At 38.6% G+C, this 26,267-nt stretch overlaps 1 protein-coding gene across 1 annotated transcript in view; it reads left to right on the top strand.

The window, feature by feature from the left end:
- LOC125460301 (transketolase-like) overlaps nucleotides 1–26,267 on the top strand; it is a 47,446-nt gene continuing 21,179 nt past the window's right edge. The window contains exons 1-11 of the mRNA XM_048547624.2: nucleotides 1–274; nucleotides 4,779–4,896; nucleotides 8,150–8,263; nucleotides 8,654–8,751; nucleotides 12,812–13,003; nucleotides 15,327–15,454; nucleotides 16,899–17,092; nucleotides 19,035–19,199; nucleotides 19,921–20,077; nucleotides 20,480–20,610; nucleotides 23,120–23,203. Coding sequence (XP_048403581.1) covers nucleotides 168–274; nucleotides 4,779–4,896; nucleotides 8,150–8,263; nucleotides 8,654–8,751; nucleotides 12,812–13,003; nucleotides 15,327–15,454; nucleotides 16,899–17,092; nucleotides 19,035–19,199; nucleotides 19,921–20,077; nucleotides 20,480–20,610; nucleotides 23,120–23,203 — 1,488 coding nt within the window. The 5' untranslated portion in view covers nucleotides 1–167. The remainder of the gene's footprint in view (nucleotides 275–4,778; nucleotides 4,897–8,149; nucleotides 8,264–8,653; nucleotides 8,752–12,811; nucleotides 13,004–15,326; nucleotides 15,455–16,898; nucleotides 17,093–19,034; nucleotides 19,200–19,920; nucleotides 20,078–20,479; nucleotides 20,611–23,119; nucleotides 23,204–26,267) is intronic.

The raw sequence follows: 26,267 nt of genomic DNA, 5'->3' as shown, positions 1-26,267 counted from the left end.
TAGGAGGCGGTTGGCTCATCCACGCTCCACCTCTCAGTTCGTGTCGGTGGGCGGCCGGAGCTTGTCTTGCAGCTAGCTCTCTGCTCACACACGACTAAACATACAGTATCAGTCTCACTCTCTTTCAATCTCTTCGTTAACGGCTGATAAGACCCAGCGACCCGGCCATGGCGTGTTACCACAGACCGGACGCGAACACCCTACAGGCCTTGAAGGACATGGCCAACACTCTGAGGATTCACTCCATAACTGCCACCAGCGAGGCCGGATCGGGGTAGGTGTCCAACCGGCGGCGGTCATCTCATAAAATCCCCGGAGGATGCAGAGATCACTGCCTCGAGTGGGAGTTTTATTTTAAATGCCCCACCGCCGCTGTTGGCAGCCTGAATCCGGTGGATTGGAGGCGGGAAGTTGACCTGAGATTTAAATCTTAACCGCCGCCATGTGTGAGCATTTAAAAAAAAACAACCCGCCAAACTGGCCAGAAGGTGAAGGGGAAACAATCTGTCGGAAAACGTTAAGATGTGTTATTAATGGTGATGATGATGATGATGGTGGTAAAGTAAACGTTGATGGTTGTTGTATGTCCTGTGAGGGGCAGGGTTCTCGGTCTCTAGTTGTGATGGCTGCCGGCGGTGCAGACGAGGCCAGAGCTCCCTCAGATCGGCCGCTCCTAACCATCTTTGTTTGGTAAATTAATTTTATTCCAGCATCTCCGCCCAGATTCCAACGATCTGGAAATCAGTGGAGCTAGAGATCCCTCACCTGGCGAATAGTCAATGTAAAGTTAACCCACATCTGCAATTTATCGTTATTCATAAACATTTTGTTGTGATTCCCTTCGGTAAGGATTTGTTGGTGATCTTTGGGTAACGCCTCAAAGACCAAGAGAGCCACATTTAAACAAGGGAGTTTTAATAGATCTTCATTGTTTCTCAGGAGAATGACTGTGGACTTGTTGATATTCAACAATTTAATTCTCGCATTTATTTTCCATTGTTTTACTCAGTTGTTTCAGTTGCCTTTGTGTTGCTTACTCTGCGTCAATTCTTATTTCGTCTCCGTAATGCGTTACTTAATCTTCGCAGAAGCCTGTCACTGAGGTGGTGGAATAAATATCGAGTGGCTTCTCTGTTATTTTTGAACTTCGTATAATCAATGTGACACCCTGTCAGTAGTTTTAATTCTAAAATTTTAATTTTAAAGCTCTGAACTACACAGATCGATCTTAAATCTGTGTTGAGCTGATTGTAATTGAGGACACCACAGTTTATCCAGGACGTATGGATTGTCCAAGGACGCGTCACTGAATTTGTGTCAATGTTAAGTGAGAACAGGAATGACCTTAGTCGTGATTTGTCATATTATTGACTAGTCTACCAGCACTCATGGACAAGGAATGCCTATTTTGGAACAGTTCCATTACCAGTAAATACACAGGAATGAATGCATTCAGTAAAGGTGAGAAAAATAGTGAGGGAAGTTGATCTGGCTTTCAAGAATAATAATTTGATCTTATTAGACTCTAAATAAAAGATCCACAGCGTCAAAAGGGAGTACAGAAGTAGAACTGAAAATGCCAAAAACGACAGTGAAATACTGCAAAAATTGTGTTTTGTAAATTTAGAGAATTAATCCTAAATGTAAAATTTCCTTTACTTCATTTTTTGCAATCATACTGTAAAGAAGCATGGCTTATAAACCATGGCTGTTGTAAAATGAAGACTGTATGGTATACAGTTTGTAGCTTAGATTTCTTTCTGCTCGTTGCTACAACTTGGTGATTATATGGATGCAGGCACCTTCTCAGTGTTGCTTATGTTGTTTAGCCTCAAGATTGAGCAAGTTGAGTATTTTATTCAGTCATGGGACATGGGTATCACTGGCAGGCCAGCATTTATTGCCCATCTTGATTTGCCCTCAGGGAAATTAAGTGTCAATGACATTGCTGTGGTTTTGGAATCACAGGTAGGTCTGACCTGGTAAGGATGGAGATTCCTTCCCTAAAGGACATTAGTGGACTAGATGGGTTTTTGTGATAATGGTTTCATAGTCACCATTAGACTCCTAATTCCAGATACTTATCAAATTCAAACTTGGGTCTCTGGACTGATAGTCCAGTGATAATACCAGTAGGTCATCACCTCTAATGAGGCATTACAGCTGAGCCTAATCTTAGGCTTTCCTAACCTTTCTAGTAGAGGTTCCAGGATAATCATCAGCATCAGCAATTCTGGCTGGCATATTTCTGTATATTGTCAAGGGCAGGGTTCTCAACTTTTGTATCTGACATGCCACCAATCATTGTACTATTTAAAAAAAACTGGTCCCACCATGATAAAAACAAAACTGCACTTTCCAAAGACTGTAATTTTACATTTACATGTATTTTTGGACTATATTAACAAATGGAAATTTTTAAGGACGTTAAGGGATGTAATGATTTACTGTGAGTTGTATTGCTAAATTATACTTTAAAAATTAGAATATAGTTTAGTCAATAGAAAAACCTGTCGTTGTATTTTAGTTGGCAAACATGACAATTCTTTGTTTACCACTTAGATGACCTTAAAATTTTGTCTGTGGTTCAGGGTGCTGAGGCCTATTGTGGAACCTTAACAACTGCCCCAGTTATATTAATTCAATGCAGACCAGACATCAAATTACATTCAGTCTCATCTTTATTTCTTTATTTACTGTCTTTATTCTTTGAGTCATTGGGAAACATGTGATTTTGTTATGTTGCCCTGCCGAGTAGTAAGGAAGCACTGGGCATAATTTAACGTAAATAATTCTTTGGAGGGGTTAGATAATAATGTAAACAAAATTCAAGTTTGGATTGAAATTCTTGTTCAAAGAGCTTGTTTACAACTGCTCATAAAATAATATATGTGCTAATTTGTACAAGCTGCATGTTGTTTCACGATGGAAAGTATGCTGCAGAATCAGCACAGACCCTTATCTTGCTACCTGTCATTCCAAAAGCAGAGTGTCAGAAAAATGATTTGTCATCTGTGCTTTTTGCATCACTATGGGTGCAGTAACATTGTGACTATGATGAGAGTAAATTTTTTTCCCTTTATTCATTAATGAGATGAGGGTGCCACTGGCTAGGCTGCAAATGCTATAGTGTTCTGTGTTCTGTTGTTCATCTCTGATTGCCCAGAGGGCAGTTCAGAGTCAACCGCATTGCTGTGGGCGTGGAGCCAGACCTATTGGCAGTTTCCTTCCCTAAAGGACATTAGTGAACCAGGTGAATTTTTCCCTGACAATTGACAATGTATTTCATGGTTGTTATTAAACTCTTAATTCCAGATATTTTATTGAATTCAAATTCCACCATCTGCCGTGTTGAGATTTGAACAAAGGTCCTTAGAATCTTAGCTGGGTCTCTGGATTAACAGTTCACTGTTAGTACCACAGGCCACTGCCTCCCCAGTCATGATCTGGTAATCATGACAATCTACTAATGATTTGAAGTCATATTCCACCATGGTAGCTGGATAATTTAAATACGTTAAATAAAGCTGAAACACAATAATAATACCTGTAATGGTGACTGTGGAAACATTAAACCTGAACACATCTTATCCACCAATGTTCTTTTTAGGGTAAGGAATCAGCTGTCCTTACTTATTTCTCCCTATATGTGATTCCACGTCCTCGTAAGTCTTCTGCTCCTAAGATGCTGCTTGGCCTGCTGTGTTCATCCAGCTCTACACTTTGTTATCTCGGATTCTTCAGCATCTGCAGTTCCTATTATCTCTGCTGGACTCTTCGGTGCTTTTTGAAATAGTCTAGCTACTAGGTTATCTTCACCAGAAATCTTCACCAGAATGAAGGCTGACCATAACCATGTAGAGGGCACTTCAGATAGGTAATAAATTGTGCCCTGCTAGCAAAGTCTACATTTTTTTTTAAAATTGGCATTATTTTACTTATAAACTATGTACTGTTCCAGGTTTAGGCCACATTAACAAGACACAGAATTGATGGAAATATGGTTAAGTATAGCATGAAAGGATTGCTTAAGGTTTGTGTATGTTAAATATTAATACTAATAAACACGTGGTATGTCCAAGTATTCCCATTTGATTTAAGATTTTGCTTGATGGAATGGAAGATATGAGCAACACGGAATGTGTTCTAACCTGCATGACAAGTATTCACAAAAAAAAGTTGTAATGTGCATTGCTGCACCAATTTATTAATCTCATAGAGTTTCTGTTCGAGTAAATAAATGTTTTTATCTACTTAACAAATTAAAATATTGCTCATTATCTATGAAAAATATCTCTATGGTTGGACAGCATTTCGTTTCAGATACTAGTGAGTGAAATTCTGACGGAACAAAGATTAAGCCTAATTTTGACTAAGCTAATGTAAATTTTTCGATAAGTTTCAATTCAAATAAATACATTTCCTTCTGTAGAAAATAATTTCCAAGTTAATTTTATAATGTATGTTCACGAAACTGTGCTTTCAGTTGACTATTATTTAATAATTAAGTTTAATGATGAGCTTATTATTACTCTGTGTTTTCCCAGATTTTCTTTGTTGCAAAAGTTGCGCACACAAATCAATACAACACAGTTTTACAACCTGGTTTTAGTTTTACATGTATTACAATTTTACAGATCTGAGAACTGTAGGAGTACTGAATTGAGATAAAACAAATCTCAAGTGTTTGCTTACTCTGAAAGGAAATGCTGCAGAATTAAACCATTAATAACAGCGCATGAATTACATGAAGTGTCAGCGTGTTGTTTGATTTACAGACATCCCACATCATGCTGCAGTTGTGCCGAGATTATATCTGTGCTGTTCTTCCATGCCATGAAGTACAAGCCACATGATCCTAAGAACCCTAACAATGATCGGTTTGTACTGTCAAAGGTAAGAATCGCTGCTGTAAACACTACAAATATATTTTGCCATCATTTATTACATTTACATTATTAAGATTTATTGCAAACTTAAGTTATCAATTTGCCATTGAGGAACGGCCATTGAATATTTCATCTGTAGTAAGTACTGAGTAACAAAGCAGTTAACTTTGTCATCCTTCCTGTGAGTCGTGGACCTCTAAATTTGGTACATTATTATATAGACTGGAAAATGGAGAAGATATAATAACTTGAGATTCTATTGTTTAAAAATAATCATAAGTTTTGAATGAGAGGCATGTGCATAATGACTCTTCATGTTCAATATGGTTTAAACTATAGCAAATGGATTTTGATTATATAACTTTGTGCTGATTTTCAAAACAAAACTTATCTGAAATACAAAATAATTGTTCAGTTAAAATCTTTTCAGGGAGGCATCACTTGCCAGATGAAAAGGTACAACAGCATTGCTACCCACCATAATATTTAGCTGAAACGTTTGCAGATACGTCAACAGCTCATCACTCTTTTGCATAATAAATAAACATCATTAAGTTTTGCTGAAAGAGACACTTTGAAGCTTTTCAGCTTGCACTCAAAATAATTTGGGCGGCACAGGGGCTCCGTGGTTTGCACTGCTGCCTCACAGCGCCAGGGTCCTGGGTTCAATTTCACCCTCGGGTGCCTGTTTGTGTGGCGTTTGCATGTTCTCCCTGTGTCTTTATGGGTTTCCTCCAGGTGCTCCAGTTTCCTCCCACAGTCCAAAGATGTGCGGGCGAGGTAGATTTTCACGCTAAATTGTCCATAATGTTCAGGGGTGTGTAGATTAGTTCAGTTATAGGGGGATGGGCCTGGGTGGGATGCTCTGAGGGTCGGTGTGGGCTTGTCAACCCAAAGAGTCTGTTTCCATACTGTAGGGATTCTATGACATTCATAATTCTATGATCTCTGAAATGCCAATGTAAAAGGAGTGCAACATCTATACTGTAAGGGGAAAAAAAGTTGTCAAAAAAACCCTGATTAATAGGGACATTGCCTTGAAAAATTAACCAGAGAATGACTTTCACCTATTTGCTGTGTTGAAACAAACATGCTGTGCGTTCATGTTCTTTCGATCTGTAAAGAACAAACCCCTGTTATTAATAAATATATCTTCCAAAGGCAAAATGCTCAATATTGGACGTCCCAAAAGAGAATCCTAAATATTTTGTCATCATAATTCTTCATGTACACTGGATTATTTAGCAAATATTATCCAATCACAGAACCACATTTTATGTTGAACACTGTTTTGAGTATTGTAAGCAAGGGCTGTTTCTATATAGTTATTCCCTTGCCTGTTGCAAATAACCAAAGGGATATACCATTTGACACAATCAGCCTGTCTTTGGAATGTGTGGCCTACATAATAGCACACTAGCACTGAAATTCATATAGCATAATGTTCATTTGTACAGTAAGAGAATGTATTTTTGGCTTGACAATAGTATCCCGTTGCTGGAAATATCACTTATGCTGTTGCATAGTAGTAGCATGAAACAGCTATTTTCACGTATTGCTCAATTTTTGAATAATTCCAAGCTAATTGGAGATAGACTTGGCGCTTCTCAGAACTGAAGGTGACAGCCTTCGGGCAGTTTGTGTGCTTACATGATTTAGATTGGGAAATGATCTGATTGAGGTTGCAGGATAAAATTCTTGTGCCATTTTCCAGCATGAAGCTTGCACGGTGAAGAAATAGCTCAGGCCTCCATCCTCCCTGAATAGGGCTTGAGCCATTTTCCCCATTAGCTGAGGCAGGAGTTAGTGTGTCTGGAAGATCTGGACAGAAAGTTGATAGGAAGCGCCACTGCAGATGGGGGAGTGAGGCCTTTATGCTTAGGAATAGCACAAACATTACTATTATAATGAACGCTATCAATTAGATAATTTCTTGCAAAACATTTCTATTTTATAAAGATTTACATTTGTGTGTGTCTCACGTACTGTGACTTACTTGAAGTGCAGTGATTGTTTTGCAGTGGCCTTGCCATTGTGATGTTTATAATGATTCTTTTGATTTAGGTGAGTCAGATTTTGTTTTGAAAAGTATTTGTGACTAACTTGGTCTATTAGAAAGGTCCAATTAAAATACTGTGGTGTTTGAGATTAAAACTTTTCTTCGATATTGTGGCTTTAAGTTTAATGGCAGGTGATTATTGAGTATATTGTTGAATTATTCTAATTTGGATTCTGTGTGAATTCAAGTGCACCTTATGTCAGTTCAAATGTAGAAGGTGATGTTACAATGAAACCATGTAACCTAATAAAGGTGTCAATGAGAATGAAAAACGATTCCTTGAAAAACAGAAAGTAAGCCCTGAAAACCAAAAGATCACTCTTGAGAGACTCTGAAGAACTGCACTTGTGGGGAAAGAAAATACATTGACCCCTGTTATGACTCTAATGTTCCACATACATTGTCATACATTTGGCTGTGTAATGTATGCTACTTGTAGCTTACTGATTACTTAAAAAAATTTCTCTTTGTGTTTGAGCTTTTGATCACAGCCTTTCCTTAACTTTAATTGTGTGCCTATAACTTATGGATGTTTGTACAGCATATGACAGGAAGGAGGTTGGAATTTGGAATGGATTTGTTTTTACCTCATTCATTCTTTTTCATGTGATAAAATGTAGTGAGTACACAATGCCAGGGGCCAATCACTTAACAATTCCTCATCCATTGAATCAAGCCCTTCTCTCACTCTCACATACAATAGAGGTGAAACCCTATTGTGTTCTGGTTTAGTTGTTCCCTGGGCTGTCTGCAAGTCTCCGAATGACAAGCAATCCCCTAGTAGTCAGTTGTACTCTCATAGTTACTCCTATAAATGGATTTTCAATTTTTAAATAATCTCCACTTTGAGATTGAAGAAGCTGCTTCTTTAATGGAGTGGCAAGTGCTTTAAAGTTTTTGGCATACGCGGTCTCCCTCAACAGGCTGCAAGCCTGTGGAATGTTGAAAATTTTGGGTACAGCGAACCCCTTTGTGCAAAGAATCCTCTTGGTTGGATTTGGAGACCAAACAAGACTTGTGCAGAATGCAGATAGAAGTCTGGTGATAGAGCAAGCATTCAGAAATTTCTGTTTTGGCTTTTGATTCCAGCATTATTACAGAGTTAGGCACAAAAGACATACACTTTTAACTTTGTCACAGGTAAAGGTTAAGATACATATTTAAGGAGTATGTGTCAAAATTTATATTTTCTTTGTTTTAGGGCCATGCAGCTCCAATTTTGTATGCGGCCTGGGCCGAGGCTGGTTACCTGAATGTCGATCAGTTATTGACACTGAGGAAAATGGGTTCCATCCTTGAAGGGCACCCTGTTCCGGTGAGTTTTAACACAATGTCGCATTACTGTACTTTGAGAAGATTTCTGTGAAGAAAAGATAATCTTAAAACAAAAAAGGCATACTATTGGCATTATGTTGGGAAATGGGAGCGGTGAGTGCTCCTTGATTTCCCCAATCTTTGCAGCCGGGCTCAAGGTAGGGCCCTGCTCTTCGAACCAAGGACTATGCCTTTGGGAGACAAAAAGCTCAAGGAAAAGTAAGAGGAGCTACAGACCTTGAGATACTTGACACCTCCTTCAGGGTTGGGGCAGAGGAGTGATAGCATTTACATCTATTTAGAACATTTATATCTATGTGAGGCTGCTTACCTGGATATTGGCTTCTATTTTATTTGTTTCAGTCACATTTTGCCTCTCATTTCTTTTCAGAAACTAGCTTTTGTCGATGTTGCCACTGGATCCTTGGGGCAGGGTCTAGGAGCTGCTGCTGGCATGGCTTATACTGGGAAATATTTTGATAAAGCCAGGTGACCATTTTATATCATTAGCTCTCAAAAAATAGACATGAATTATTGTTTGTATTGAATTTTATGTTTCAAATAAAGTGTTAAGATGTTAAAAACTTCAGTCTCCAGTCTTCACAGCATTTTTCAAATCCCAGGACCACACCTAGGTGATAAAGGGCAGCAGATGCATCAGAGCAACACTACTAACATGTTTCCCTTTAAAGTCACATGCTGTGCTGACTTGGAACTATATTGCTGCTCCATCCCTAATTGTTCCTTGAGCTAGCTGAGGGAAGTTAAGTGCTAGCCATATTATGTGGGTTTGGAGTTGTGTAGGCCACTTCAGGCCAGACTTCCTTACCTGAGGAGTATTCGTGAAAATGATGTTAATCGGATTCTAATGAACTCACATTTCACCATCTGCCTTGTTGGTATTCGAGCTCTTCTCCAGACGTGTGTTGTATGTCTCTGAATTATTAGTGTAGTGACATTAACTCTACCACAATACACCACAATTTTGGAACTCTCTTCTTCCCAACACATAGCAAGCCTACACCATGTGGACTGCAATGTTTCAGGAAGATGATAGTACTGTATTTGCAAGGACCATTAATAATGGGCAATGACAATGCTCACATCCCAATATTGAATAATAAAAAAACTCATTAGTTTTCTCTCCCTATGTTAATTTAAACCTATTATAAGATCATTAAACCAAAAGGCTGATCTTTTATTTTTCAAAATTAAGAGCATGAGTAAGATTTCAGACTTTCATTCTATGTAAGCCGTTCTACCAATAGATTATGGTTAACAAGATCTCCCGCCAATGTATTTGCCTTCGATTTTGATCCTTCACTAACCTTGACTGACAACAAAAATCAACCACTTTCAGTCCTGAAAACCTCAATTGATCTGACCTTCATTGTCTTTTTGTAAGGAGAGTTCCAGATTTGCACCAGCTATGTTTGGAAATGGTGCTTTCTGATTCACTCCTAAATAGCAAACCTGTAATTTTAAGAATGTTCTCTTTTGTTTTGGATTCCCTTGCCTGAGAAAATTGTTCCTATCTCGTGTCTTACTTTATCGTTCTGGATGTCCTTCCTAGATCACTCTCCACCTGCTCTCACAAACAAAATCTGTGGATCCTTTTTGAAAATATAAGCCTTTTAAACACTTGTATTATTGTGGCAAATATGGGCTGGATCCACTTCAAAGACAACATATATTTCCACACATAACACAGTGCGGAGCTTGAGGAACACAGCAGGCCAGGCAGCATCGGAGGAGCAGGAAAGCTGATGTTTCGGATGGGTCCTAACCCAAAATGTTTCTAAGCCATGCATTATCTTGGGAGATCTAATAGAAACACACAAGATAATGCATGGCTTAGAAAGGGTGGATGCTGGGAGGTTGTTATCGTTAGGCGGGGAGACTAGGACCTATGGGCACAGCCGTAGAATTAGAGGGGGTAAATTTCGAACAGAAATTAGGAGACATTTCTTCAGCCAGAGAGTGGTGGGCGTGTGGAATTCATTGCCATGGAGCGCAGTGGAGGCTGGGACGTTAAATGTCTTCAAGGCAGAGATTGATAATTTCTTGATCTCGCAAGGAATTAAGGGCTATGGGGAGAGTGCGGGTAAACGGAGTTGAAATGCCCATCAGCCATGATTAAATGGCAGAGTGTACTCGATGGCCGAATGGCCTTACTTCCACTCCTCTGTCTTTCCTGCTCCTCTGATGCTGCCTGGCCTGCTGTGTTCCTGCACCTCCACACTGTGTTATCTCTGACTCCAGCATCAGCAGTTCTTGCTATCTCTGAGTGATATATTTCTAAACGATGTGGTATTGCAAATGGAACCCTACCAAAATTGTGTCCAGCTGAACCATCGTTTAATTTTTTTTAAGTGGATTTGAAAATGACGTTTTTGCAAGACATTTTGAGTACTTTATGTGCCAGTGCACCAATTCTCAGTAATTTGTGTACATGGATACTAGGATATGTTTGCTACTTTACAGTTCATTGTTGACTTCAGCTTGACTCAGCTTGCCCCATTCATTCTGCTCTAATGGAGATCTAAATCAGTCATCATAATAATATTTAGACTGAGTGAGCATTCAATGCATGATAACTCTGTGTTGTGTTAAAAATTACTATATGCTGTTACTACATACGGTGCTACTTTATAAAAGCCATGATAATTACGAACGCTGCTGCTGCAGGAAATAGTAAAAAATTGTAAAGCTGTTTTGGAAAGTCTTAAGTGATGGCAAGCGGCCAGGTTTGAGTAGAAAACTTAGGTTGATAATTGAATATGCTCAAGTGATCAGGGTGTGTCAGAACATTCCAGTTCATGTTGTTAAGGATTTGCTTTGTTTGCATTTATCCTTGCAATCTCTGTTAATGTTTCTAATTAAAATCCTGGATATTAAAATAGAGTGAGTCATCTCTTTGTAGATATTACCACACCAAATATGGTTGACAAATCCAGGATTGTCTTAGTTTCGGGTCTTCTGGAAGTTTGCCAAGTTTGGGTAGTAAGTGGGGATCTAAACCTGGTAAAGCACATACTGGTGAGAAGTTATTGTGCATGAATGATTGATTGTATGGTCAGCTACTGCCAAGAGATCCAGTCACTTTGAAATAAGGAAATCTGCTCAGTCATAGTGACTGACTGTTTTAGTTTGTATAACTTTCCTGTTGGATGTCTTACCATAATAAGTTGCAAGAAGAAATTGTAAGCACCCATGAATAAGAGACTGGTTTTTCTTTTGGGCCTGTCACCGTACTTTGGGTTTCTTTTTGTTTGTTGCCCCAAATTTTAGTGGCTTATTTAAACAAAGCAGAACTAACTTAACAACATGTTATATACTTTGTTCAGATGAGTTAAATAACTTATTTCTACATAATAAACACCTTGTAACAGTTCCACCAGTGTTATAACAAAATCTTTCCATTGAACATTGATTATGAAAAGGAAATTGATACTACAGTTGTCATGATTAAACCCCAAAATTGACTGGAAAAATGCCTGCGAAATGTTCAATCAGGTGTTGATGATAATTGTTTTAATGAAAAATAAAATCTTGTAATTATGAATCCATCATGGCAGCGTGTCCTGCCCCAGGGTATGATCTTTTTTATCAAGCAAGTGGGTTTACATAAATTTTGTTCTGTGATGTTAGGGTATGGTACTGCATTTAGTAATTGAATAACTTAAATTGCATACTGATTTTCAAGGATGTACCATTTGGACTAACCCTTTTCTATAGTTTCCTCCCAATATAGTAGGTCAAATAAATAACAAGTTTGTTCTTACTTATAAGGAACTTTGAGGCTCACTATTTTCATTGTATCTCTCAAGAAATAGCCATTTGTGCTTGGTTTTTTGAGAGAAAATTGTGTTATTAAATCTGATGTACTGATTGAAGAGTGCTTGGGCATAAGCACTTGAGCAGCTTGGTTCAGTGGTAAGTACTGTTGCCTCGCAGCATCAGGGATCCAGTTTGATTCTGTCCTCGGGCGACTATCTTTGTAGGGTTTGTCCATTCTCCCCTGTCTGTGTAGGTTTCCTCCACGTGCTCCAGTTTCCTCCCACAGTCCAAAGACATGCAGGTTAGGTGGATTGGCCACGCTAAATTGCCCACAGTGTCTAGGGATATGCAGCCGAGATGGATTAGCCATGGAAAATGCAGCGTTACAGGGATAGGGTAGGATGCTATTCAAAGGGTTAGTATGGATTCGCTGGACCAAATATCCTGCCTCCGCACAACAGAGATTGTAGATTCCATGAAAAAGCAGGAAACATGACTTTGTTTATAATCAGCCTCAAACTTTTATTTATTTATTTTAAATTGTGCTATCAGCCTTACTTTATTCAATGTTTAAAAACTGGTGTGAAGGAAGAAATTTAGCTTAATTGTTTTCTATTTCATGAGAACCCCAAACTTGGATGTATTATATGATCCCTGGTGGCTTTATGATCTTTAGTAGAGTTGAAAGAAATAGTAGAGCCTGGGGTAACCAGAGGTATATTAACCTAGTGTGGAATTACTGATTTTTATTTTCCTCCCAACCCTCTAGTTATCGTGTGTTCTGCCTATTGGGAGATGGAGAATCATCTGAAGGCTCAGTCTGGGAGGCAATGGCATTTGCTTCTCACTACAGACTTGACAATTTATTTGCCATTATTGATGTGAACCGCCTGGGTCAAAGCGACCCTGCTCCACTGCAGCACAAAGTTGAAGTCTACCGCAAACGTTGCGAAGCTTTTGGGTAAGTTTTCAACGTGGTAGTTCATATTCAGTATTTCAGATGTTGACTGTTACAGACATAAACAGAGAATAATATTTGACCTCTCAACTGTGGATACTTGAATAGGAATCTACGCTGTAGTTTACGGTGGAAGTAACACCATGAATAAGATTTCTAAATGTAAAACTAATGAGTTATAAACTTCAAAGTCCAGAGCAATATCAACTTTTTGTGGCATTTTTAATTGATATTCTCTTGACAGTTTCAATAGTTAACAAACTAAATATTATCACATAATAGAATGGAATGATAATCGTAGACTGAGATCAAGAGGAATTTGTTCACTTGGACGGTGATGAATCTGTGGAACTCATTGTTGTGGAAAGCAGTGGAAGCCAAGTCATTGAATGTATTTAAGGTTCTTGATTGATATGGGGATGAAGGGTTATAGGGAGAAGGCAGGAGAATTGGGTTGAGAAACATATCATTCATGATCAAATGGTAGAGTAGAATCGATGGGCCAAATGGCCTAATTCTGCTCCTACAACTATATAATCTTAGATGTTAGTGCTATTATGTATTTGCCATGTTTTTGATTTGAAACTTCATGAGACACTTTTCATTGTGAGTGGTAGTGTTAAGATAAGAAAAAAGATTTTACAGTTACACCACGCAAAATTTGACCTGAAAAGAATAAAGATTACCTTAAGAGTTCCTTGGAATTTGTAGGCCTCAACATCTGACTACGTTAGTTCAACACAGCAACCCTTCTGCTGTTGACTAATCAGCAGCAGGTATGCCAACTCATACTGATCCCCTATAAACACATGCCCTGACCATTTGGTAGGAAGGAAGGCATGTATACATTCTCCACTATACATTTTTACCTCTTTCAATTGTTCATATCTTCCTGTTTTCATTATTGATTCAAACAAAGGACCTCAAGTTGAATTAAAAATACTTTTATCTACCATACTTGCTTTTCAGTTCCTTGGATTGCTAAATGTGCTCCTTAATGATTCACTTAATGTGCAAGTACTTGAGCTCAGCAATTTGATGTAATTTGAAATGTGTAAGGTCCTAAATAATGCATCAATTGTTTTATTTTAACCAGAAGACTTAATGAAGTACTTAGAAAATCAGAATGTGATCAGACAAAATCAGCTCTCCCATGCATCCTGCAACTGGCACGTTGCTGAAAAATATCTGTTTGTTTGTTTATTTAATTCTAGCTTCTTGGATTGTTTTTGCAGTGTGCAAATTGATTTCCCAGGTTTCCTGCATTTGTATCAGTAACTGAAGGTCAAAATTACCTCATTTGCTGTAAATAATAATCTACTTATAAGGTGTAATAGTCATACTGGCTTTTTGCATCATCTAATTGCAGAGAAGTAGAAATTAGCTGAATTCAGATATCAAATCCAAAGTGTTTCATTTACAGTATTTCCAAAGTTGTTGCTTTGAATTTTATTACAACAAAAATAAAAGTGCAGAGACTGAGGAATTCATAACAGGTATTCCAGAGCATGGGACTTCAGTGGCTGAAGCCAGTGTTCAGGTGAAATGAATGGGAGGATGGGATGCTGCACAGGAGAGCATTGGAACACTTGGGTTTGGAATTGGTATGGTTGAAGGTTCAGATGGCAGATGGGCTGAGATTGGGACAATAATGAACTGTTTTCAAACATCAAAGTGGGTGGTCGTGTCATAGTGCTAATGTTACTGGACTAGTAATCCAGAACCACAAGTTAACGTTCTGGGGACAAGGGTTAAAATCCCACTATGGCAGTTAGTGAAATTTGAATTTAGCAAAAATCTGAAACAAAATACTGGACTCATTGTGGCCATATGACATTGTTGATTGTGGTAAAAATCCATCATTTCACCAATGCCCTTCAGGCAGTAAATGCTTGCATAATAGATGATGGTAACATTCCGTGAATGAATTTTATAAGGTTGTCTTTGTGATGGTTAGTATAAGACGTCAGGAGCTTCCTTCTGGAGTCAGATAGAATGCTGAGATTGTAAACACACTGAGATTATGACACGGTAGGGATGGAATGATTAGCAGGAGTATAGAATTAGCAAATAAGCCTGAAAATTATCTATTTTTCTGTTTATATTCTTTAGAGCAAATCTAACCTGAAATTACTTTCCTTTTATTCTATTTTTAAACTGCCTCTACTGCACATACTACATGTGTATTCTTTTGCGTACAAATACATTGAATAGCAGGAAACTGACAAAGGTACTATGCATTTATCTCTCTATGTTTTACTGCTCAGATTAGTGTTTGAGTTGAGTTGTTATGGTTTAATTATGAATTCTAAACTCTTACGTACAGCTGGACTACTGAAGTGGTAGATGGGCACAGTGTTGATGAACTCTGCAAAGCCTTTTGGCAGGCCACCATGGTCGAAAACAAGCCATGTGTTATTATTGCTAAGACCACTAAAGGAAAAGGCATTGAAGGTATAATGAATACATAACCATTTTTTTATGGAACTGTTTAGTTTTGTTTTAGAGAATTAGTGAATACAGTAAAGTGAAAGCAACACATCACTGTCTGTGTTTTTGTTTCCCAAAGATTAGGGCTTCATTATAATCATGCCCACTGAAACAGTGTACTTGTATATTTATACAACTGGTACGACTCCAGCCTAAAATTAACATCCCACTGTGTGGAGATCAGAGCTTCATTCAGCAGCTGAAGTTGCAGTTACACAATTCTGGAGGGATAGAAAATCAAAAGGGATGCGTCTATTAAGCTACTATTGAAAAGTGGGCTTTTCAATGTGCAGAGATTTTTAAACCCAGGGCAAAAAAAAGTCAGAAGCAGATTTATATTTTGGGAGGACTGTGCGCTGCTGTAAGATTTGCAACTGCTGCTCGGAATGTGAGCACTGATTGATTGCATAATCAGGTACTCATGATGTGAACAAACTCAGCAGCGTGGAATCTTTGTATTCTTGAAATTACTGGTATACAAGGCAGTATATACATGAGTGTGATCAGAAATATCATCAATATTCAATATTGATAATTTAAAGTGGTAAGTTTTGGCAGAACGAATAAGGACACCATGTGTTTTGAAGTATAAGAGCAAAGAGATCGAGGGACACATCATTTGGCAAAGAATAAAAACCACGTTGTGGCAAATAATATTGTGTTAAGAGGTGAAGAGGACACTCAATAGAGCATAACTCCTCCATGCTATTCAACATTATCACATTTGTATGGACTCTTCCTTGAGGATTGTTTGAAGCCTCAGAATTAGAAAAAGAAAGCTCAATTAGGAGCTTTGATTTTGGTGAAGGTCCTCAGATCAACCTAGTTTAAACAACCTGCTCTGATACCATATTTTGACAGCAGTGACAAATGCCATCGTAGATGCTGATGTGATCCATAATATTGTAAATAAAAAATTCAATTTGCCCTTCTGTTCTCCCATGCCCCCACCCCCACCAATGTAATCAGTTTAAAAAAATTGAGTATGACAGACAGAATTAATTGGAATATGATAAGATATAAGGAAAAAACTTTTTTTCCTGTTTCAGTTTGGAACTTTTATGTTTACTTGGTAATGGAAATGCATGACATGTGATATGGATGAGTTTCGAAATTGGAATTTTCCTGTTGGTAACGTCACATTATTCCAGAAAGTCAGAATTACGGACCAGAAAGTATATCTCAGTGTGTAATGTGAATGCTGAATCCTGAACATTATGTTTGATATGCAGTGAGAATCTCCTGGATGATGTATGTGCAGTTTGAGGTTCAGAGGCAGAACTTCTCGATGGTATATCACACCACTTCAACCAGGATTTGACCTGTGACTTTTCAAGCCATAATTCTTTTTGCCTTTGACATTATGTATGCATATGGTATTAGCTTTCAATATTTCACATGTTTTCAGGTGTTGAGGATAAAGAGAACTGGCATGGCAAGGCCATTCCAAAAGATAAACTGCAAGAAACCATTCAAGCAATCCAATGTAGGATCCTGGAGGGCAAGAAACTTAGCCCAGGACAGCCAACGGAAAATGCACCAACTGTGAATATTGAAGACATTCAACTTGGTGCACCACCCAAGTATAAGCATGCCGAAAAGGTAGACAATCATACTAACATTGTACATCTTTAAAATTATGCCACCGATGATCTAGAACCTTGGCTGCACAGACAATGGGTTTGAAATGCATTCAGTCCGGGAGGGTTTGGTGATCAGATCACCTAGTATTTGTGGCAAGGTGGTGGGGATTAAGGTAGAAGTTGAGCTCACTGGTTTTCATTTGAAAAATAAAGCTTCATAGTGATGAAACCACTCTTTGTTATTCTTGGGAGTGGGGCATATTGGTGAGAATTCCTGGACCAGAAAGCTGTCCTGAATACTGCTGTGGGACTTTTGAAATCATTAGGACAATTCTGATAAAACATTCAATTAGGGAAGGGATCACTTGATTTAAAATCAGTGTTTGCACATTGGTATTGAACGGAAATTTCTTTCTTTATATGTTTGACCCTTCATGAACCGTAAGACCCATTATTCAAGTGGCGCAGTTCTTTTTTATTTACTCATTGATGGCGAGTGTTTCTGCCTGTCCTTAGTTACCCTTAAAAGATGGTGATGAGCTGTGTTCTTTAACAGCTGCAGTCTGTATGCTGTTGGTAGACGCTCACTGCCTTTAGGGAATTCCAGGATTTTGACTGAGCAACGCTGAGGGAACTGCAATGTATTTTTAATTCAATATGTTGAGTGTCTCAGAGGGGAGCTTGGAGGTAGTGATGTTCCGCTGTAACTGGTCCTGTTATCTTTCTGGATGGAAATGGCCATGGTTTGGATGGTGCTGTTATGGATCGTTGATGAATATGTGCAGTGCATCTTGTACAGTGTCGATATTGGAAGGAATGATTGTTTATGAATGTGCTGCCAGTCATGCAGGTTGCTTTGTTCTAGATGGTGTCAAGAGTCTTGAGTGTTTTTGGAGCTGCACCCAACAGGCAAGTGGGGAGCATTTGATCGCAGTCCTGACTTGTGCTTTCAGGTGGTGGATAGACTTTGGGGAGTCAGGTGATAAATAACTCGCTGTAGTAGTCCTAGTCTATAATATGCTCTTGTAGCCACTTTATTTATATGGCGAGTCCAGTTAAATCTCTGTTCAATGATATCTCCCAGGATGTTGATAGTGAGGAATTCAGCGATGGTTGTTTTTAAAGAGCAAGCTGAACAACATTGTTGAAGAATTCAAGTCATTTTAACTAATGGCAATGGACTAGCTATTTTGCCCTTTAGTAATCCTGTGGAATAAGCAGAGCAATGTCAGAATTGGTTTTTTGTTTCATACTGTGTTGTTAAACTAGAATCAGAAGTAATTCAGGCAAAATGTGGGATACAAGTCCATCACAGAATCCAAATTGAAATTTGGTGACTCACACCTGGTAATTAAACCAAAAGTGGTGATTCTTGCAACTCAACATTTTTTTTTCAAGTTGTAGCTTGATCCCAGTATATTTTAAATATTGCAAACTAGTGAGAAATGGAGAAAAGCTTGATCCAGATCCAGACTGCATAGAGTGAAAAGCATGAAATTGTGTTATATGCATATGCATATCAGTTCATTTCACTTCCTTTTTGGAGGCTTCAGATGCCCCACAGATGATTTCTGTGTAATTTCATGTTGCTTAATTACATTGTATTTAATCACATGTTTCTATTTTCATAAAGTTTTCTCATGTTTTGATAACTAGTTCCACTTTCGGGGCATGTGTATCGCATGTAAATATTTTACATAAGGCATTGAAGAGTCTCTTTGCATGTCACTTTGTAGCTCTGAGCGTTGAAACAGAGACATTTTATGGACATCAAAGGAAGTTCCTTCACCCTCACCCTCCAACCAAAAACACATTTTATTCACTCATCCTCAAGATATATCAGCAACACACCACCTCAAAAGACATAAGCTAGTGCTGTATCAAGGCTTCACATTTTTTGAAAAAAAAATCAAATATTCATATATTATTAAGTGCTGTTCAACTTTTTTTAATTCTTCCAGGTAGCCACGCGAAAAGCCTTTGGAACTGCCCTGGCAAAAATAGGTCATAGCAATGACCGTGTTATTGCTTTAGATGGTGATACAAAGAACTCAACATTTTCAGAAATGTTTAAAAAGGAGTATCCCAAGCGTTATATTGAGTGTTTCATAGCAGAACAGAACATGGTAAGTTTTATTTTACTTCCTTATTTTCTTAATTTTCAGACAACAGGAGTAGATGAATTCTACTTAACATGGCCGAAAGCAGAAATTGCTGGAGAAGGTCAGAAGATCTGGCACAAATCTCTTTAGAAAAAGCAGAGTTAATGTTCTGAGTGTAGTGACCATTCTTCAGAACAATCAGTTCTGATGTTGCCAGACCTGCTGAGTTTCTCCAGAAATATTGTGTTGTTTAAAATCTTCAGCATCTGCAGTTCTTCATTTTATTCTACATAACATTGAAAGTGAAACTAAAATATACACTGGATTGATCTTTTTAACTTTTCTTGATATTTTGTACTGTTTCCTTTTTCCTGTCACTCTATTATCCATGCCTAGTGCTTTTGCAGTTGGGCTTACATCAATATATTCATTAACTACTTTCTGATTTTTTTTGGCAAAAAGGTTTAGAGTCCTTCCTTGTCAAAATAGTTTGTAAAATACATAGATTAGAAAATCCAGAAAATATCAGATTTGCTCCTTTTGTATTCTTACAGTTTAGATATTTCAGAGTTGCATGATCTTGCTCCATTTGATAGAATTTCCTGCTTGATTTTACTTCTCCATTTCATGTGAACAACTTGTGATGAATAGTAAGTGGAAGGAAATGAAGGGAAAGTGAACCTTTCTTTCATTCTGCTTTTGCTGTTGGCTAAACAATTATTATTAACCTGTATTTCATTTATAGGTAAGTGTTGGTATTGGCTGTTGTGCACGGAACAGAACCGTTCCATTTGTCAGCACCTTTTCTACATTTTTCTCCCGAGCATTTGACCAAATTCGCATGGCAGCAATTTCTGAAAGCAATATCAATCTTGTTGGATCCCACTGTGGTGTCTCAATTGGTGAGTTTAATTTGAGTTACTTTACAAGACTAATTGCTAATTATTCTGGAAGATCATCCCATTTTGTCCTTCTGCATCATTATACCTGTCTTGAAGACTCACCTGTCTTGAAGACTGAGCTTACAAAGGAGTTTAGTAGCTTGAGTAAAGAAAACAGTTGTCAGCTGGTTATTTAATTATCCTCAACTCACTTAAAAGTCCAGACATTCACTTCCAGTAGAGGTCATGGACAGTGATTGAGTGCAAGACGTAGTTGATGTTCCTATGGTATATTGTCCTTATTGACTAACTGAACAAAATCTAAGCTTGAATCTTGCATGTTGCTGATCCTACAGTACATCTTCAATTTGAATATGAGCAAGAGACTGTGAGAATGTTTCTAATTCTGCTAATTCTTCTAAGGTGAGGATGGACCTTCCCAGATGGGTTTGGAAGATATTGCTATGTTCCGTGCCATTCCTACAGCAACAATTTTTTATCCAAGTGACGCCGTGTCAACTGAACGGGCAGTAGAATTGGCTGCTAATACCAAGGTATAGAATGCACTGTTAACAGTGCATTTTAGAGTTGTGCTGTTCCTAATTGTTGACCAGATTTAAAGCCACACACTTTATTAGACCAATTGTCCCACTTTTTGAGAAGTCACGTACTACATTCATTGTCTTTGTGAGAGGCGGCATTAAACCTCACATAAAGGAACATATGGGTGATGGCAATCACCCATATTTCCAGCAATGGAGGGCATGTGCACAAAGTCATTCAACAGCTGTTGGTTTGGATGGTTTCAAATCTGAACAAAAATTTGAACCTACTGACAGACCCTATCATTTATTTATAAGAAAGCAAGATATGATTATAAGCTACCAATCATGGTTGTCCCAAAGCACTTTGTGGGCAATTAATTACCCTCAAAGTACAGTCACTGCTTTGTAGCCATGTGTAATTAAGTTGTGCACTGCAAGGTCCCAGAAAATAGGAAATTGGATAAAAAAAACAAATAATATTTTTGTTTTACTTGGCTGAGCAATTACTGAAGTACCAAGATTGCTTTGGGTAAGGCCATGAACTCTCTCTGATCCACATTGACAGACATACCTGTTAACCATTCTAGAGACAACAACCATGAAAATGTATTATTACTAATTTATGCATCGAAGTGCCAGTTTAGGTTGTGAGTTTAGGTCCTAGAGTAAAGCTGCATCATCATTCTGACTTAAAGGTGATAATCATTCAAATCTCAGAAGACACTGAAGCTATAAAAAGAGAAGAATTTCGAAATCAACAAAAATAAACATTACCCTAATTCAAACTTCTACTGTATCAAACAAACTAACATCAAAATAGGTTAAACATTAACAAACAGAGAACTATTACAATACAGTTTTTAAAAAAAACCTGCTTTTGCATTAATTAACAAAAACAATCAAGTTGAATCTTCTGAACCCTTTTGTTGTGTTGTTGGGCTGTTCATGGCTGAAGATGATATAAAATGGTCAACCATGGTTTTTAGCTAACATAAGATGGCTGAAGAGATTTATTAGTGGAATGCAGCAGTTTCCACCGTGAGAATCATGGCCTTCATACCCATGACAACCAGATAAGACAAGGAACTGTCTTATAGATGCCAGTAGCTTTGGACGCGGAGAATAGTTGTAATAAGAACCACTTTGGAAAAACATTCAGAGGCCCTTTTTTACCGGCTAGTTTAGAGTTTAGAAAAGAGAAGAGTCAGATCCCACAATAATTAAGACTTTTTAAATAAACCTGTATGAGTATGTTGAAATTTATAAATGCAACAAACAAAGTAGCATCACGTGATTTAACTGAATTCATCTAAGGCGACCTTAGATAGTAAAGAGAAACCTCCATCCTGCTAACAGGGGCAATTGAACTATGTCAAGGCTGGAATATTCTTGATAGCAGGAAGGTCAAATAATGGGTGCGGTGTGAGAGAGCCTAAGAATAGATAATAACGATCTGTAGCAAACATCATGAGAACATGGGAAGACCTAGGGCTATCCGTGAAGTTGACCATCAATGATCGCGTATTTGCAGCATTGGATGTTTGGGATGAAGGGAATGTGGCTAACACTAATGTCAATGTTGCATGTATTCTTTGTAATGCAGAATGTACTTTAATGGGAGAGTCAGTGTCTGTTGAATTCTGTCTCCCAGAGACCTCTCCCACACTGTATTGTTAAGGACCCCCGCAGCACTTAATACTCCTCTTTAAAATCTCTCTGTAACAGTGCACAGTGGTTCTGATACACTTGCAGCATTGAGACCAAGTCCCGTGTTATTCGTTGCTCGACAACAAACTTACTTCTCCTTGTAGTCTGGAGTCCTTTCCTCTTAGCCATAGCCTTCCAAATCTGGCTTGCCTGAGCAAGAATGAATGCAGCAACTGCTTGTTTTTTGAATCTCAAAGTCCATTAGTTCTAGCTCCCTCCTTTTGAACAGAACACTGAGTCGAACAAGCATCCAGTTTGATTGAAAGCACATACAAGTCCTTCTGTGCCCTTCCTAAAAGCAGCTGCCTTGTTTTATCACGTTATTGTAGTTGCTTCCTTACCTTGTCCACCTCTCTGTTGCAAAAAAAAGTGTTATTGTATGTGGGTTTGCTGTCAGTAGGTTTTTGTTCATGTTTCACCTGCATGGAAATCAAATCATGTAGGCATGTCTTTGAACTTGGATGCTTTTAGAATTCAAAGTTTTACCATTAGTTGAAGGAGATATTTGGAAACACAACCACCGTGTAATGTCCAGCATTCATAACACAGTGCTACCACAAAATCATACTGTCATTATATATCGAGTGCTTTCAAAGTAAAATCTGTCAGCAGTGATGAAAAATCTTCAAATTCATGAATAGTACATCTTGCTGAATTTTGGCACAATGTATATACTTAACTCTTCGTAATTATATTCATTATTTATTTTTCTCTTCATTTAGAATCAGGACTAGATTTTCTAAATGATCTACGTAGATAAAGTTGCATGATTTGATTCCTTCATAACTGAATCCTTGCTTTATGCCTCCAGGGTATTTGCTTTATACGAACCAGTCGACCAGAAACTACAATAATTTATAAAAATACTGAAGTATTTGAAGTGGGAAAAGCTAAGGTAGGTGAGGAAACAAAAAGAATTTGTACAAGTTCTTCAATTCTATGCATTAGTTTCTTGATTTTGCCCCAGTGTTTGAATGAGCATTCAACTACTGTTAACTGGCAAACGTGATCAGGAATGTGCTCTTTCAAAGACTATTGTAGTTCATCTTGAATTTGTTGTGTACTAATTATAACAAAGTCAGCCAGGTCGCTGTCATAGAATATGAGTTCCCTGATTGGACCAGATTAATAGCCCCAATCAGGGAGCCCATGTGACGGATAAAAACAGGAGTGTCAGAAGCCCTGTTTACTGACAGCTGGCTGAGGGGGAGCAGGATCAGTGTCAAGGACTTGACACATGTAATAAGGATGACTTGGTGATGAGATACCGACTTCTGTTCAGTGATTTCAGTGGCAACAAGAGTAAACCACGCTCCTGAAGAAATTCATTTGCAGCAGTTGTCTTTGAGTTGGGGTAAGCATTTCTGACATAATACCGTTATATGGAGAGCTTGATTTGTTCAATCCTGCTGCCAAAGACAGTTTTTGGAAGGAGTGTGTTTTCTTTTCCAGGCAAATGACATTGGGGCAGATGCAAAGCAACAACTAATTTCCCTGACAGTTTGTGGACCTTCAGCTTTTTTGGTTATTAGGAGCCTAACTTTCCCTGAGGGACTAGGTACTAAAACCTTTCAAGAGTTGGTGGAAGATTTAAGGAGTATTATGACGACAAGCATTCTCTAATTCTGAGATGCAATTGGGAATCTATTCTTGGACTTTTAACAAGACTAAGATGACTGGCAGAATCATGTGACTTTGGTTTAACCCTTAATGAAATGTTGAGAGACTGTTTGACATATGGGATTAAAGACGTAACCATGCAAAAGCATCTCTTAGCTGAAGCCCATCTGGACTTCAAATCGCACTACAACTGGCTTTATCAGTGGAAAATGCAGCAAGTGAAGCATATGAGTTGCAGGGTATTCTGATTGAAGTGGACCCTCGCCAGTCTGACACAACTTGGGGAACACCATTTATGAGAAGACAATTGCATAGCGTCACTCAGGAGATATTCTGAACAGAGAGACTGTAGATCAACCCACGGCAAAACACCAAAACAAAGCCAACCCTTGGTCAAATGGCGAAAGCTTTCCTCAGGATCCAGACCAGCAAAGTCATTGTGGTTGCAGCTGGTATGCAAACTTGAGACAGCAAAAGAGTCCTGCTAGACCCAAGTTGAGTAAGCGACCTCTTGGGCTTCTATCCAGGAGAGTGCAGAGCCTGGGACGTCCAGCTCCATCTGGTTTGGAACATTAAATTGCTTAGCTAAACGCAAATCTGAACCAGTCAAAATAAACATCTGGTTAAATGGTCACCAAGTTTTAATGGAGGTCAGTACCGGTGTGGCTGTTTCCATGATCACAGAACCAGTTATGAACAAAATTCACACTGGACTCCAACCCATAGGTATGGACAAGACCTTGGCTAGACCGAAAACCTATGCTGGGGAATATTTACAGATTAAGGATGTAACTTCAGTTCCAGTCTCTTATGAGAAGCAGCTGATTGTACTAAAAGGCTCAGGTCAAAGCTTGTTGGGGTAAAATTGGTTAAAAAAGATTCATCTAGCTTGGCTCAGCATTTTTCACATAGGAAGTGGTTGCCTCAGTGAAGTCCCAATTAAGTACCCAGAAGATTCTCAGGAAAGCCCAGCGACCATCAGAGAGGCCAAGGCCATGTTGCATGTAGAGCAGGATGCAACTTAAAGATTCTGCAAGGCCTGGCCAGTTTATTTCTGTCATTGTCCCCATGTTTGACAAATGAAATCTTTGCATGTTCAGCCATTTGGAGTAGGTATTCACAATGACCAAGAACGTTGAGCCCATGAAAGGACCTGTACAGTCGACATTTAACCCAATGCAGGATTTATCCGGCCTCAACCATAAATGTCAGAGAGATGCTGTGGTAGTAAGTTAGCCATAGTGAAAAGCCCACATGGAGTTATGGGATAACAAGGTGCAGAGCTGGATGAACACAGCAGGCCAAGCAGCATCAGAGAACCAGGAAAGCTGACAGTTTGGACCTAGACTCTGGAGTTAAGGGGGTGGTTTGGGTCTGGGTGAAGTCTGTTCAGAGAAATGATGTTGACCCAATGGGCCAAATGGCTTCTTTCTGTCCTGTAGGGACTCTGTCATAATTCCCTAGAATGAGCTAAGTTGCACACTTATTCACAGCAGTGACACAGCGTGGAGCCGGAGGGACACAGCAGGCCAGACAGCATTAGAGGAGCAGGAAAACTGACGTTTTGGGTCAAGCGTCCTGAGCCAAAACATCAACTTTCCTGCTCCTCTGATACTGCCTGGCCTGCTGTGTTCCTCCAGCTGCACACTGTTTTATTTCAGACTCCAGCGTCGCAGTTCTCGATATTTCCCAATTATTCACAGCACTTGTAGTTTCAAATGGATCATTCAGAGACATGGTAATGCAGAGAAAGTAAAGTTATACGCAGATTATATTTAACTGGTGAATTTATGACGGCAATAATCTCAAGACGTCACCCTTGTGCTAAAGATGATCAGAGTCAACTTAGATAATCACAGAATTGTTTCATTCGTGACTGTCTGACCTATCACTCTGCGCTGGCTGCCTGAATGAGCATTTCCTCTAGTGCCATTATCTGCTCCATTTGCAAGTTTGCAGCTTTTATATAGCCCACATATTTGTTCAGGATTGTCACATCTGCCAGAACTTTATACCTCACTGGATCTGACCTCGCAATGGCCATGCCTCTTACACATACAGAGCCATTCACATGTTCCTGCACCAAACCTTGTCCCCTGAAGTAAATTGTTCCCCTCATTTAGTGGTTTCAGCATTGGTGTTCCTGATGCTCTTTCAGAGTTACCTGAAATTTATGCCCTTTTGTTCTCCATCTTTTTGCCAATGGAATAGTTTATCTCAATTTCCTTTGTCCTGAACTCTCATGATTTTACAATATATTCATCAGATCACCTATTAACATTCTTCCACAGAAAACAGTACCAATTTCTCCAGTCCATTTACATAATCTGTGATAATGG

This window comes from Stegostoma tigrinum, chromosome 11 (genome assembly GCF_030684315.1).
Source record: "Stegostoma tigrinum isolate sSteTig4 chromosome 11, sSteTig4.hap1, whole genome shotgun sequence".
Classification (NCBI taxonomy): domain Eukaryota; kingdom Metazoa; phylum Chordata; class Chondrichthyes; order Orectolobiformes; family Stegostomatidae; genus Stegostoma; species Stegostoma tigrinum.
Note: the sequence above shows the minus strand (reverse complement) of the source record. Positions and strands in the feature narration are given on the sequence as shown.